This window comes from Callionymus lyra, chromosome 2, assembly GCF_982586985.1.
Source record: "Callionymus lyra chromosome 2, fCalLyr1.hap1.1, whole genome shotgun sequence".
NCBI classification, from domain to species: domain Eukaryota; kingdom Metazoa; phylum Chordata; class Actinopteri; order Syngnathiformes; family Callionymidae; genus Callionymus; species Callionymus lyra.
The window spans coordinates 451,340-465,216 of NC_141819.1; the positions used below are offsets into that span (position 1 = coordinate 451,340).

Consider the following 13,877-nt stretch of genomic DNA (forward strand, 5'->3'; position numbering starts at 1 on the left):
CCATTCAGCCACAGGTTCCCACATAACACAGGATTGTAAACGCTGACCCGACTCAGAACAGGTGACTTGGGTTTAACCCCTTTGTGTCATCAAAGTCCGACCGACTCTCCTCGTCTTCCTTTTCTTCCTGAGTCCGAGTCAGAGATGTCCTTTCAGGACGTCTGCGGATCTGGTTTCACTATAACTGCGCCGGCACAGGGGGGACATCCCTGAGCGTCAGTCCTAGATGGTCTCGGATCGGGTCGGACGGCGCCTAAAGTCGCCTCGCTGTTAAAACGGCGAAACGACGAGAGTTGACGCTGCAAGATGAACCTGGATCTGTCTGTCAACAGTTCTGGGGTCAGTCCAGCTCATGTTCCTGTCTCTGTGCTTCCTTCCCGGCAGATCCTCCTCCAGCGTCCGGACGGCAGTCCCGGGTTCGGGCTCAACTTGTCCAGGCTGTAGGGGTACCGACGCAGCCGGGTCGCCCGTCTCTCCCGCCATCAGACGAGGACGAACTTTCAAGATTCCCAGTTTGGTGCCAGGACTCTCAGGTCATCTCGGGTCGACCGATGCCACGATGTCCGCGGCGTGGAGGGAGGCGACGCCAGCGTCCCTGGCTGGAGTTTGGGGCGTCGTTGGTAATGTGGTACCAGAAGATCCCGTGCCACCGTTGAATAATGAACATGGCTCCTCCCCGCCGCCTTTGTCCCCGACCAGCTCCCGTCATTCACCGCTCACCGCTCCGACCCGACGCCGCTTCTCTATTGTCCTGCCGTCCGGTGCCGTCGGCTCGCCGTCCCCTTCCAGCGCCCGGGAGATCCACACCGGCGCCGTCGTCCAGGTGCCCTCGCCGTTCTCCACGCTCGTCAACGGGTTCCGCACCAACCTGTCGACCTGCAGCACCGGCTTCTCCTCTTCGTCTACGTCAACACCCGACGCCTGCCTGTCCAGGGAAGCCCCTGGCGAGCCCCCAGAGCCCCCAGAGACCCCAGAGCCCCCGCCGGCGCACAGCAGCCCCGGACCAGCCGGACCGCAGCAGATCTTCCTATCATCGCCCGCCACCCGCCGTCCCATGCAGCAGCGACGAGGACCTGACACTTCGCCGGGAGATGAGAGCAAAGGATCGGATGGTTTGGGGTCCCTCATGAGTGGGGTCCTGCCGCCAGGGATGCCGCACCTGGGCTCGGAGGCGGTCCCGGATGGTGGCCACGGGTGCCACGCGGCCCTCAAACAGGAGCCGCTGGATGACTTCTGGGCGAGTGCAGGACATCAGCGCTACCATGGAGCGTCCGGTCGCAGTGCACACGTGCAGCAGTCGTGCACGCCGCTGCCGTACCTGCAGCCGTACGTCGCTCCAGCTCACGGCTTCCATACCATCCCGGCTCCTCCGGGGTCTTCGGGGTCCGTCGCTCTGCCAGAAGAGCCGCTCGACAAGCAGGCCTGTCGCTGGATCGACTGCAGCGCCGCCTACGACCAACAGGAGGAGCTGGTGAGGCACATCGAGAAGGTGCACATCGATCAACGCAAAGGCGAAGACTTCACCTGTTTCTGGGCCGGATGCGTGCGTCGCTACAAACCCTTCAACGCTCGCTACAAGCTGCTGATCCACATGAGGGTTCACTCTGGAGAGAAACCCAACAAGTGCATGGTGAGTCCAGTTCCTTCTGTGACCATCGTCTGCTCTGATGGTCCAAGTCCTAGTTCAGAGCTATTCATTCGTTATTCACTTCAACTCTCAGAGTGAATGTAGCTGAGACCTTGGCTCCTGCCAGGGTTTGAGTGAACTCGGCTACTGTTTGTGACTCAAAGTCAAACAATGTCTTTGTAATAGAGAGGTGTGTGTGTGTGTGGGGGTGTGTGTGTGTGTGTGTGTGTGTGTGTGTGTGTGTGTGTGTGTGTGTGTGTGTGTGTGTGTGTGTGTGTGTGTGTGTGTGTGTGTGTGTGTGTGTGTGTGTGTGTGTGTGTGTGTGTGTGTGTGTGTGTGTGTGTGTGTGGTTATCATATCCCAGCATGCACCAGTCACTGGATGTTAGAAACAAGGTTTGTTTGATTGTGTGTCTTCAACATGTTGTCATTATTGTGAGCTCGAGGCTGTTGTGCAGACGAGTCGAGAGGAAACTGTGTAATCGTTCAATATCCTGTTGTGTGTTCACGACTTGTTTGTTCGGGTTTATGACTTTTTCTCTTCATGAATGAAGAATTAACAAGAGATGCAGAGACACACACTTTCATACAAACACACACATACACACACACTTCCTACTGTTGACTCACACTGTTACACACACACACTTTCTACTGTTGACTCACACTGTCACACACACACACACACACACACACACACACACACACACACACACACACACACACACACACACACACACACACACACATTATACTGTTGACTCACACTGTCACACACACACACACTTTCTACTGTTGACTCACACTGTCACACACACACACTGTCACACACACTATAGTCATGTGACTGAACTGATGACGTTTGTATATAAACAAAACATTAATGACATGAAGTGACAACGGGTCGTTTGTGTTCAATGTAAAACATGTTTTGAGTCAAAGTTGTAAGTGAGTCAAGAAACATGTTTCTATTGAAGAACTTCATCCTTCACGAGACTCACAACGACCTCCAGCCAGTGAAGAGTTTGAAGGAGAAATGTGAGTTCTTCTACTGGAGCAGCTCAGAAGAGTTTTGTATGAACTGCAGGCGAAAGACATCCTTCTTGTTTAGACAGAAAATAAACTGTTAGTGTCTCATCATAACAAAGTTATGATGAGACACTAACAGTTGAAGTAAAACTATAGTCGATTAAGAAAAAACTAAACAATTCAACAATGAGTGAATCACTGCAGTGAACTATGATGAGGAAAAACTTCCTTTTAGAAGAAACCTGGAGCAGAACCAGACTCATTGTTGACTCCTGCTGCGACCGGCTGGGGGGAAGGATGGGGGGGTAGACAGATGGATAAGGAGAGGAGTGAGGGAGGATATAGTGAGAAAAAATAGGAGGATACAGTGAGAGAAAAGAGGAGAGAAGAGTGAGGGAGGATACAGTGAGAGAAAAGAAGAGAGAAGAGTGAGGGAGGATACAGTGAGAGAAAAGAAGAGAGAAGAGTGAGGGAGGATACAGTGAGAGAAAAGAAGAGTGAGGGAGGATACAGTGAGAGAAAAGAAGAGAGAAGAGTGAGGGAGGATACAGTGAGAGAAAAGAAGAGAGAAGAGTGAGGGAGGATATAGTAAGAGAAAAGAGGAGAGAAGAGTGAGGGAGGATACAGTGAGAGAAAAGAAGAGAGAAGAGTGAGGGAGGATACAGTGAGAGAAAAGAAGGGAGAAGAGTGAGGGAGGATACAGTGAGAGAAAAGAAGAGAGAGGAGTGAGGGAGGATATAGTAAGAGAAAAGAGGAGAGAAGAGTGAGGGAGGATACAGTGAGAGAAAAGAAGAGAGAAGAGTGAGGGAGGATATAGTAAGAGAAAAGAGGAGAGAAGAGTGAGGGAGGATACAGTGAGAAAAAAGGGGAGAGAAGAGTGAGGGAGGATACAGTGAGAGAAAAGAGGAGAAACGAGTGAGGGAGGATACAGTGAGAGAAAAGAGGAGAGAAGAGTGAGCGAGGATACAGTGAGAGAAAAGAGGAGAGAAGAGTGAGGGAGGATACAGTGAGAGAAAAGAAGAGAGAAGAGTGAGGGAGGATACAGTGAGAGAAAAGAAGAGAGAAGAGTGAGGGAGGATACAGTGAGAGAAAAGAAGAGAGAAGAGTGAGGGAGGATACAGTGAGAGAAAAGAAGAGAGAAGAGTGAGGGAGGATACAGTGAGAGAAAAGAGGAGTGAGGGAGGATACAGTGAGAAAAAAGAGGAGAGAAGAGTGAGGGAGGATACAGTGAGAGAAAAGAAGAGAGAAGAGTGAGGGAGGATACAGTGAGAGAAAAGAAGAGAGAAGAGTGAGGGAGGATACAGTGAGAGAAAAGAGGAGTGAGGGAGGATACAGTGAGAGAAAAGAAGAGAGAAGAGTGAGGGAGGATACAGTGAGAGAAAAGAAGAGAGAAGAGTGAGGGAGGATACAGTGAGAGAAAAGAGGAGAGAAGAGTGAGGGAGGATACAGTGATAGAAAAGAGGAGAGAAGAGTGAGGGAGGATACAGTGAGAGAAAAGAGGAGAGAAGAGTGAGGGAGGATACAGTGATAGAAAAGAGGAGAGAAGAGTGAGGGAGGATACAGTGAGAGAAAAGAAGAGAGAAGAGTGAGGGAGGATACAGTGAGAGAAAAGAAGAGAGAAGAGTGAGGGAGGATACAGTGAGAGAAAAGAAGAGAGAAGAGTGAGGGAGGATACAGTGAGAGAAAAGAAGAGAGACGAGTGAGGGAGGATACAGTGAGAGAAAAGAGGAGTGAGGGAGGATACAGTGAGAGAAAAGAGGAGAGAAGAGTGAGGGAGGATACAGTGAGAAAAAAGAGGAGAGAAGAGTGAGGGAGGATACAGTGAGAGAAAAGAAGAGAGAAGAGTGAGGGAGGATACAGTGAGAGAAAAGAAGAGAGAAGAGTGAGGGAGGATACAGTGAGAGAAAAGAAGAGAGAAGAGTGAGGGAGGATACAGTGAGAGAAAAGAAGAGAGAAGAGTGAGGGAGGATACAGTGAGAGAAAAGAAGAGAGAAGAGTGAGGGAGGATATAGTAAGAGAAAAGAGGAGAGAAGAGTGAGGGAGGACACAGTGAGAGAAAAGAAGAGAGAAGAGTGAGGGAGGATACAGTGAGAGAAAAGAAGAGAGAAGAGTGAGGGAGGATATAGTAAGAGAAAAGAGGAGAGAAGAGTGAGGGAGGATACAGTGAGTGAAAAGAAGAGAGAAGAGTGAGGGAGGATACAGTGAGAGAAAAGAAGAGAGAAGAGTGAGGGAGGATACAGTGAGAGAAAAGAGGAGTGAGGGAGGATACAGTGAGAGAAAAGAAGAGAGAAGAGTGAGGGAGGATACAGTGAGAGAAAAGAAGAGAGAAGAGTGAGGGAGGATACAGTGAGAGAAAAGAGGAGAAACGAGTGAGGGAGGATACAGTGAGAGAAAAGAGGAGAGAAGAGTGAGCGAGGATACAGTGAGAGAAAAGAGGAGAGAAGAGTGAGGGAGGATACAGTGAGAGAAAAGAAGAGAGAAGAGTGAGGGAGGATACAGTGAGAGAAAAGAAGAGAGAAGAGTGAGGGAGGATACAGTGAGAGAAAAGAAGAGAGAAGAGTGAGGGAGGATACAGTGAGAGAAAAGAAGAGAGAAGAGTGAGGGAGGATACAGTGAGAGAAAAGAGGAGTGAGGGAGGATACAGTGAGAAAAAAGAGGAGAGAAGAGTGAGGGAGGATACAGTGAGAGAAAAGAAGAGAGAAGAGTGAGGGAGGATACAGTGAGAGAAAAGAAGAGAGAAGAGTGAGGGAGGATACAGTGAGAGAAAAGAGGAGTGAGGGAGGATACAGTGAGAGAAAAGAAGAGAGAAGAGTGAGGGAGGATACAGTGAGAGAAAAGAGGAGAAATGAGTGAGGGAGGATACAGTGAGAGAAAAGAGGAGAGAAGAGTGAGGGAGGATACAGTGATAGAAAAGAGGAGAGAAGAGTGAGGGAGGATACAGTGAGAGAAAAGAAGAGAGAAGAGTGAGGGAGGATACAGTGAGAGAAAAGAAGTAAGAAGAGTGAGGGAGGATACAGTGAGAGAAAAGAGGAGAGAAGAGTGAGGGAGGGATACAGTGAGAGAAAAGAGGAGAGAAGAGTGAGGGAGGATACAGTGAGAGAAAAGAGGAGAGAAGAGTGAGGGAGGATACAGTGAGAGAAAAGAGGAGAGAAGAGTGAGGGAGGATACAGTGAGAGAAAAGAAGTAAGAAGAGTGAGGGAGGATACAGTGAGAGAAAAGAAGAGAGAAGAGTGAGGGAGGATACAGTGAGAGAAAAGAGGAGTGAGGGAGGATACAGTGAGAAAAAAGAGGAGAGAAGAGTGAGGGAGGATACAGTGAGAGGAGAGAAGAGTGAGGGAGGATACAGTGAGAGAAAAGAAGAGAGAAGAGTGAGGGAGGATACAGTGAGAGGAGAGAAGAGTGAGGGAGGATACAGTGAGAGAAAAGAAGAGAGAAGAGTGAGGGAGGATACAGTGAGAGAAAAGAAGAGAGAAGAGTGAGGGAGGATACAGTGAGAGAAAAGAAGAGAGAAGAGTGAGGGAGGATACAGTGAGAGAAAAGAAGTGAGAAGAGTGAGGGAGGATACAGTGAGAGAAAAGAAGAGAGAAGAGTGAGGGAGGATACAGTGAGAGAAAAGAGGAGTGAGGGAGGATACAGTGAGAAAAAAGAGGAGAGAAGAGTGAGGGAGGATACAGTGAGAGAATAGAGAAGAGTGAGGGAGGATACAGTGAGAGAAAAGAAGAGAGAAGAGTGAGGGAGGATACAGTGAGAGGAGAGAAGAGTGAGGGAGGATACAGTGAGAGAAAAGAAGAGAAAAGAGTGAGGGAGGATACAGTGAGAGAAGAGAAGAGTGAGGGAGGATTCAGTGAGAGAAAAGAAGAGAGAAGAGTGAGGGAGGATACAGTGAGAGAAAAGAGGAGTGAGGGAGGATACAGTGAGAGAAGAGAGAAGAGTGAGGGAGGATACAGTGAGAGAAAAGAGGAGAAACGAGTGAGGGAGGATACAGTGAGAGAAAAGAGGAGAGAAGAGTGAGGGAGGATACAGTGAGAGAAAAGAAGAGAGAAGAGTGAGGGAGGATACAGTGAGAGAAAAGAAGAGAGAAGAGTGAGGGCGGATACAGTGAGAGAAAAGAAGAGTGAGGGAGGATACAGTGAGAGAAAAGAAGAGAGAAGAGTGAGGGAGGATACAGTGAGAGAAAAGAAGAGTGAGGGAGGATACAGTGAGAAAAAAGAGGAGAGAACAGTGAGGGAGGATATAGTGAGAGAAAAGAGGAGAGAAGAGTGAGGGAGGATACAGTGAGAGAAAAGAAGAGAGAAGAGTGAGGGAGGATACAGTGAGAGAAAAGAAGAGTGAGGGAGGATACAGTGAGAGAAAAGAAGAGAGAAGAGTGAGGGAGGATACAGTGAGAGAAAAGAAGAGTGAAGGAGTATACAGTGAGAGAAAAGAAGAGAGGAGAGTGAGGGAGGATACAGTGAGAGAAAAGAGGAGAGAAGAGTGAGGGAGGATACAGTGAGAGAAAAGAAGAGAGAAGAGTGAGGGAGGATACAGTGAGAGGAGAGAAGAGTGAGGGAGGATACAGTGAGAGAAAAGAAGAGAGAAGAGTGAGGGAGGATACAGTGAGAGAAAAGAAGAGAGAAGAGTGAGGGAGGATACAGTGAGAGAAAAGAAGAGAGAAGAGTGAGGGAGGATACAGTGAGAGAAAAGAAGTGAGAAGAGTGAGGGAGGATACAGTGAGAGAAAAGAAGAGAGAAGAGTGAGGGAGGATACAGTGAGAGAAAAGAGGAGTGAGGGAGGATACAGTGAGAAAAAAGAGGAGAGAAGAGTGAGGGAGGATACAGTGAGAGAATAGAGAAGAGTGAGGGAGGATACAGTGAGAGAAAAGAAGAGAGAAGAGTGAGGGAGGATACAGTGAGAGGAGAGAAGAGTGAGGGAGGATACAGTGAGAGAAAAGAAGAGAAAAGAGTGAGGGAGGATACAGTGAGAGAAGAGAAGAGTGAGGGAGGATTCAGTGAGAGAAAAGAAGAGAGAAGAGTGAGGGAGGATACAGTGAGAGAAAAGAGGAGTGAGGGAGGATACAGTGAGAGAAGAGAGAAGAGTGAGGGAGGATACAGTGAGAGAAAAGAGGAGAAACGAGTGAGGGAGGATACAGTGAGAGAAAAGAGGAGAGAAGAGTGAGGGAGGATACAGTGAGAGAAAAGAAGAGAGAAGAGTGAGGGAGGATACAGTGAGAGAAAAGAAGAGAGAAGAGTGAGGGCGGATACAGTGAGAGAAAAGAAGAGTGAGGGAGGATACAGTGAGAGAAAAGAAGAGAGAAGAGTGAGGGAGGATACAGTGAGAGAAAAGAAGAGTGAGGGAGGATACAGTGAGAAAAAAGAGGAGAGAACAGTGAGGGAGGATATAGTGAGAGAAAAGAGGAGAGAAGAGTGAGGGAGGATACAGTGAGAGAAAAGAAGAGAGAAGAGTGAGGGAGGATACAGTGAGAGAAAAGAAGAGTGAGGGAGGATACAGTGAGAGAAAAGAAGAGAGAAGAGTGAGGGAGGATAGAGTGAGAGAAAAGAAGAGTGAAGGAGTATACAGTGAGAGAAAAGAAGAGAGGAGAGTGAGGGAGGATACAGTGAGAGAAAAGAGGAAAGAAGAGTGAGGGAGGATACAGTGAGAGAAAAGAAGAGAGAAGGTGAGGGAGGATACAGTGAGAGAAAAGAAGAGTGAGGGAGGATACAGTGAGAGAAAAGAAGAGAGAAGAGTGAGGGAGGATACAGTGAGAGAAAAGAAGAGAGAAGAGTGAGGGAGGATACAGTGAGAGAAAAGAAGAGAGAAGAGTGAGGGAGGATACAGTGAGAGAAAAGAAGAGAGAAGAGTGAGGGAGGATACAGTGAGAGAAAAGAGGAGTGAGGGAGGATACAGTGAGAGAAAAGAAGAGAGAAGAGTGAGGGAGGATACAGTGAGAGAAAAGGAGAGTGAGGGAGGATACAGTGAGAGAAAAGAAGAGAGAAGAGTGAGGGAGGATACAGTGAGAGAAAAGAAGAGAGAAGAGTGAGGGAGGATACAGTGAGAGAAAAGAAGAGAGAAGAGTGAGGGAGGATACAGTGAGAGAAAAGAAGAGAGAAGAGTGAGGGAGGATACAGTGAGAGAAAAGAGGAGTGAGGGAGGATACAGTGAGAAAAAAGAGGAGAGAAGAGTGAGGGAGGATACAGTGAGAGAAAAGAAGAGAGAAGAGTGAGGGAGGATACAGTGAGAGAAAAGAGGAGTGAGGGAGGATACAGTGAGAAAAAAGAGGAGAGAAGAGTGAGGGAGGATACAGTGAGAGAAAAGAAGAGAGAAGAGTGAGGGAGGATACAGTGAGAGAAAAGAAGAGAGAAGAGTGAGGGAGGATACAGTGAGAAAAAAGAGGAGAGAAGAGTGAGGGAGGATACAGTGAGAGAAAAGAAGAGAGAAGAGTGAGGGAGGATACAGTGAGAGAAAAGAAGAGAGAAGAGTGAGGGAGGATACAGTGAGAGAAAAGAGGAGTGAGGGAGGATACAGTGAGAAAAAAGAGGAGAGAAGAGTGAGGGAGGATACAGTGAGAGAAAAGAAGAGAGAAGAGTGAGGGAGGATACAGTGAGAAAAAAGAGGAGAGAAGAGTGAGGGAGGATACAGTGAGAAAAAAGAGGAGAGAAGAGTGAGGGAGGATACAGTGAGAGAAAAGAAGAGAGAAGAGTGAGGGAGGATACAGTGAGAAAAAGAGGAGAGAAGAGTGAGGGAGGATACAGTGAGAAAAAAGAGGAGAGAAGAGTGAGGGAGGATACAGTGAGAGAAAAGAAGAGAGAAGAGTGAGGGAGGATACAGTGAGAAAAAGAGGAGAGAAGAGTGAGGGAGGATACAGTGAGAGGAAAGATAGAAAGAGATTCTAACTATAGCAGCTTCAGATCAACAGTTAATTATATGTACTGACTGGACTGAAGCCAGTAGTTGGTTCCACAGCAGAGGGGCTTGAAAACTGAAGGCCCTGGCTCCAAATCTACATTTAGAAATTTGTGGTATAACTAATAGATGTGAGTTTAAGATGTAACTAGAGGTTGATAGTTATAATAATAGTAATAAACACAAACTGTGGAGTCACACAAACACACACTGACGAGTCACACAAACACACACTGACGAGTCACAAAAACACACACTGACCAGTCACACAAACACACACTGACCAGTCACACAAACTGTGGAGTCACAAAAACACAAACTGTCGAGTCACAAAAACACAAACTGTCGAGTCAGACAAACACAAACTGTCGAGTCACAAAAACACAAACTGTCAAGTCACACAAACACAAACTGTGGAGTCACACAAACAGTCGAGTCACACAAACGCACACTGACGAGTCACACAAACGCACACTGACGAGTCACACAAACGCACACTGACGAGTCACACAAACATACACCGACGAGTCACACAAACTGTGGAGTCACAAAAACACAAACTGTCGAGTCAGACAAACACAAACTGTGGAGTCACACAAACACAAACTGTCGAGTCAGACAAACACAAATTGTGGAGTCACAAAAACACAAACTGTCAAGTCACACAAACACAAACTGTGTGTAGTAACAACTGTTGAAGCACAAACTGTTGTGAGTCGACGTCAACATGGTTGTGTAGTAACAACTGTTGAAGCAAACACTGTTGTGAGTCGGCGTCAACATGGTTGTGTTGTAACAACTGTTGAAGCACAAACTGTTGTGAGTCGACGTCAACATGGTTGTGTAGTAACAACTGTTGAAGCACACACTGTTGTGAGTCGACGTCAACATGGTTGTGTAGTTGTGAGTCATTAGCTAATGACTTCCTGCTGAAATTGGATCTGCTGCAGAGAGACGTGGACTCAAGTGTTTTCAGGAGGAAGAAACTCTTTGTCGTTTCTCCGTCACTTCATGTCATTAAAGGTCTACAAATTCTTAATCCACTTCTCTACTGGAGGATTAGACGACAAATGATCTCTCGTCATGTAACATGTTCACGTGTTGATCTCTCGTCATGTAACATGTTCACGTGTTGATCTCTCGTCATGTAACATGTTCACGTGTTGATCTCTCGTCATGTAACATGTTCACGTGTTGATCTCTCGTCATGTAACATGTTCACGTATTGATCTCTCGTCATGTAATATGTTCACATGTTGATCTCTCGTCATGTAACATGTTCACATGTTGATCTCTCATCATGTTACATGTTCACGTGTTGATCTCTCGTCATGTTACATGTTCACGTGTTGATCTCTCTTCATGTAACATGTCCACGTGTTGATCTCTCGCCATGTAACATGTTCACATGTTGATCTCTCGTCATGTAACATGTTCACGTGTTGATCTCTCGTCATGTAACATGTTCACGTGTTGATCTCTCGTCATGTAACATGTTCACGTGTTGATCTCTCGTCATGTAACATGTTCACGTGTTGATCTCTCGTCATGTAACATGTTCACGTATTGATCTCTCGTCATGTAACATGTTCACATGTTGATCTCTCGTCATGTAACATGTTCACATGTTGATCTCTCATCATGTTACATGTTCACGTGTTGATCTCTCGTCATGTTACATGTTCACGTGTTGATCTCTCTTCATGTAACATGTCCACGTGTTGATCTCTCGTCATGTAACATGTTCACATGTTGATCTCTCGTCATGTAACATGTTCACGTGTTGATCTCTCGTCATGTAACATGTTCACGTGTTGATCTCTCGTCATGTAACATGTTCACATGTTGATCTCTCGTCATGTTACATGTTCACGTGTTGATCTCTCGTCATGTTACATGTTCACGTGTTGATCTCTCGTCATGTAACATGTCCACGTGTTGATCTCTCATCATGTAACATGTTCACGTTTTGATCTCTCGTCATGTAACATGTTCACGTGTTGATCTCTCGTCATGTAACATGTTCACGTTTTGATCTCTCGTCATGTAACATGTTCACGTATTGATCTCTCGTCATGTAACATGTTCACATGTTGATCTCTCGTCATGTAACATGTTCACGTGTTGATCTCTCATCATGTTACATGTTCACGTGTTGATCTCTCGTCATGTTACATGTTCACGTGTTGATCTCTCGTCATGTAACATGTTCACGTGTTGATCTCTCGTCATGTAACATGTTCACATGTTGATCTCTCGTCATGTAACATGTTCACGTGTTGATCTCTCGTCATGTTACATGTTCACGTGTTGATCTCTCGTCATGTAACATGTTCACGTATTGATCTCTCGTCATGTAACATGTTCACATGTTGATCTCTCGTCATGTAACATGTTCACGTGTTGATCTCTCATCATGTTACATGTTCACGTGTTGATCTCTCGTCATGTAACATGTTCACGTGTTGATCTCTCATCATGTTACATGTTCACGTGTTGATCTCTCATCATGTAACATGTCCACGTGTTGATCTCTCGTCATGTAACATGTTCACATGTTGATCTCTCGTCATGTTACATGTTCACGTATTGATCTCTCGTCATGTAACATGTTCACATGTTGATCTCTCGTCATGTAACATGTTCACATGTTGATCTCTCATCATGTAACATGTTCACGTGTTGATCTCTCGTCATGTAACATGTTCACATGTTGATCTCTCGTCATGTAACATGTTCACGTGTTGATCTCTCGTCATGTAACATGTTCACGTGTTGATCTCTCGTCATGTAACATGTTCACATGTTGATCTCTCGTCATGTAACATGTTCACGTGTTGATCTCTCATCATGTAACATGTTCACGTGTTGATCTCTCGTCATGTAACATGTTCACATGTTGATCTCTCGTCATGTAACATGTTCACGTGTTGATCTCTCGTCATGTAACATGTTCACGTATTGATCTCTCGTCATGTAACATGTTCACATGTTGATCTCTCGTCATGTAACATGTTCACATGTTGATCTCTCATCATGTAACATGTTCACGTTTTGATCTCTCGTCATGTAACATGTTCACGTGTTGATCTCTCGTCATGTAACATGTTCACGTTTTGATCTCTCGTCATGTAACATGTTCACGTATTGATCTCTCGTCATGTAACATGTTCACATGTTGATCTCTCGTCATGTAACATGTTCACGTGTTGATCTCTCTTCATGTAACATGTTCACGTGTTGATCTCTCGTCATGTAACATGTTCACGTGTTGATCTCTCGTCATGTAACATGTTCACGTGTTGATCTCTCTTCATGTAACATGTTCACGTGTTGATCTCTCGTCATGTAACATGTTCACGTGTTGATCTCTCGTCATGTAACATGTTCACGTGTTGATCTCTCGTCATGTAACATGTTCACGTGTTGATCTCTCGTCATGTAACATGTCCACGTGTTGATCTCTCGTCATGTAACATGTTCACGTGTTGATCTCTCGTCATGTAACATGTTCACGTTTTGATCTCTCGTCATGTAACATGTTCACGTATTGATCTCTCGTCATGTAACATGTTCACATGTTGATCTCTCGTCATGTAACATGTTCACGTGTTGATCTCTCTTCATGTAACATGTTCACGTGTTGATCTCTCGTCATGTAACATGTTCACGTGTTGATCTCTCGTCATGTAACATGTTCACGTGTTGATCTCTCGTCATGTAACATGTTCACATGTTGATCTCTCGTCATGTAACATGTTCACGTGTTGATCTCTCGTCATGTAACATGTTCACGTGTTGATCTCTCATCATGTTACATGTTCACGTGTTGATCTCTCGTCATGTTACATGTTCACGTGTTGATCTCTCTTCATGTAACATGTCCACGTGTTGATCTCTCGTCATGTAACATGTTCACATGTTGATCTCTCGTCATGTTACATGTTCACGTATTGATCTCTCGTCATGTAACATGTTCACATGTTGATCTCTCGTCATGTAACATGTTCACATGTTGATCTCTCATCATGTAACATGTTCACGTGTTGATCTCTCGTCATGTAACATGTTCACGTGTTGATCTCTCGTCATGTAACATGTTCACGTGTTGATCTCTCGTCATGTAACATGTTCACATGTTGATCTCTCGTCATGTTACATGTTCACGTATTGATCTCTCGTCATGTAACATGTTCACATGTTGATCTCTCGTCATGTAACATGTTCACATGTTGATCTCTCATCATGTAACATGTTCACGTTTTGATCTCTCGTCATGTAACATGTTCACGTGTTGATCTCTCGTCATGTAACATGTTCACGTTTTGATCTCTCGTCATGTA

The 13,877-nt window shown here is 45.7% G+C and overlaps 1 protein-coding gene across 1 annotated transcript in view; it reads left to right on the forward strand.

Moving 5' to 3' along the window:
• LOC148085014 (uncharacterized) overlaps window positions 1-13,877 on the forward strand; it is a 51,342-nt gene that overhangs the window by 13,083 nt on the left and 24,382 nt on the right. Inside the window, exon 3 of the mRNA XM_087785555.1 lies at window positions 333-1,630. Within this exon, the coding sequence (XP_087641681.1) occupies window positions 333-1,630 (1,298 nt within the window). The remainder of the gene's footprint in view (window positions 1-332; window positions 1,631-13,877) is intronic.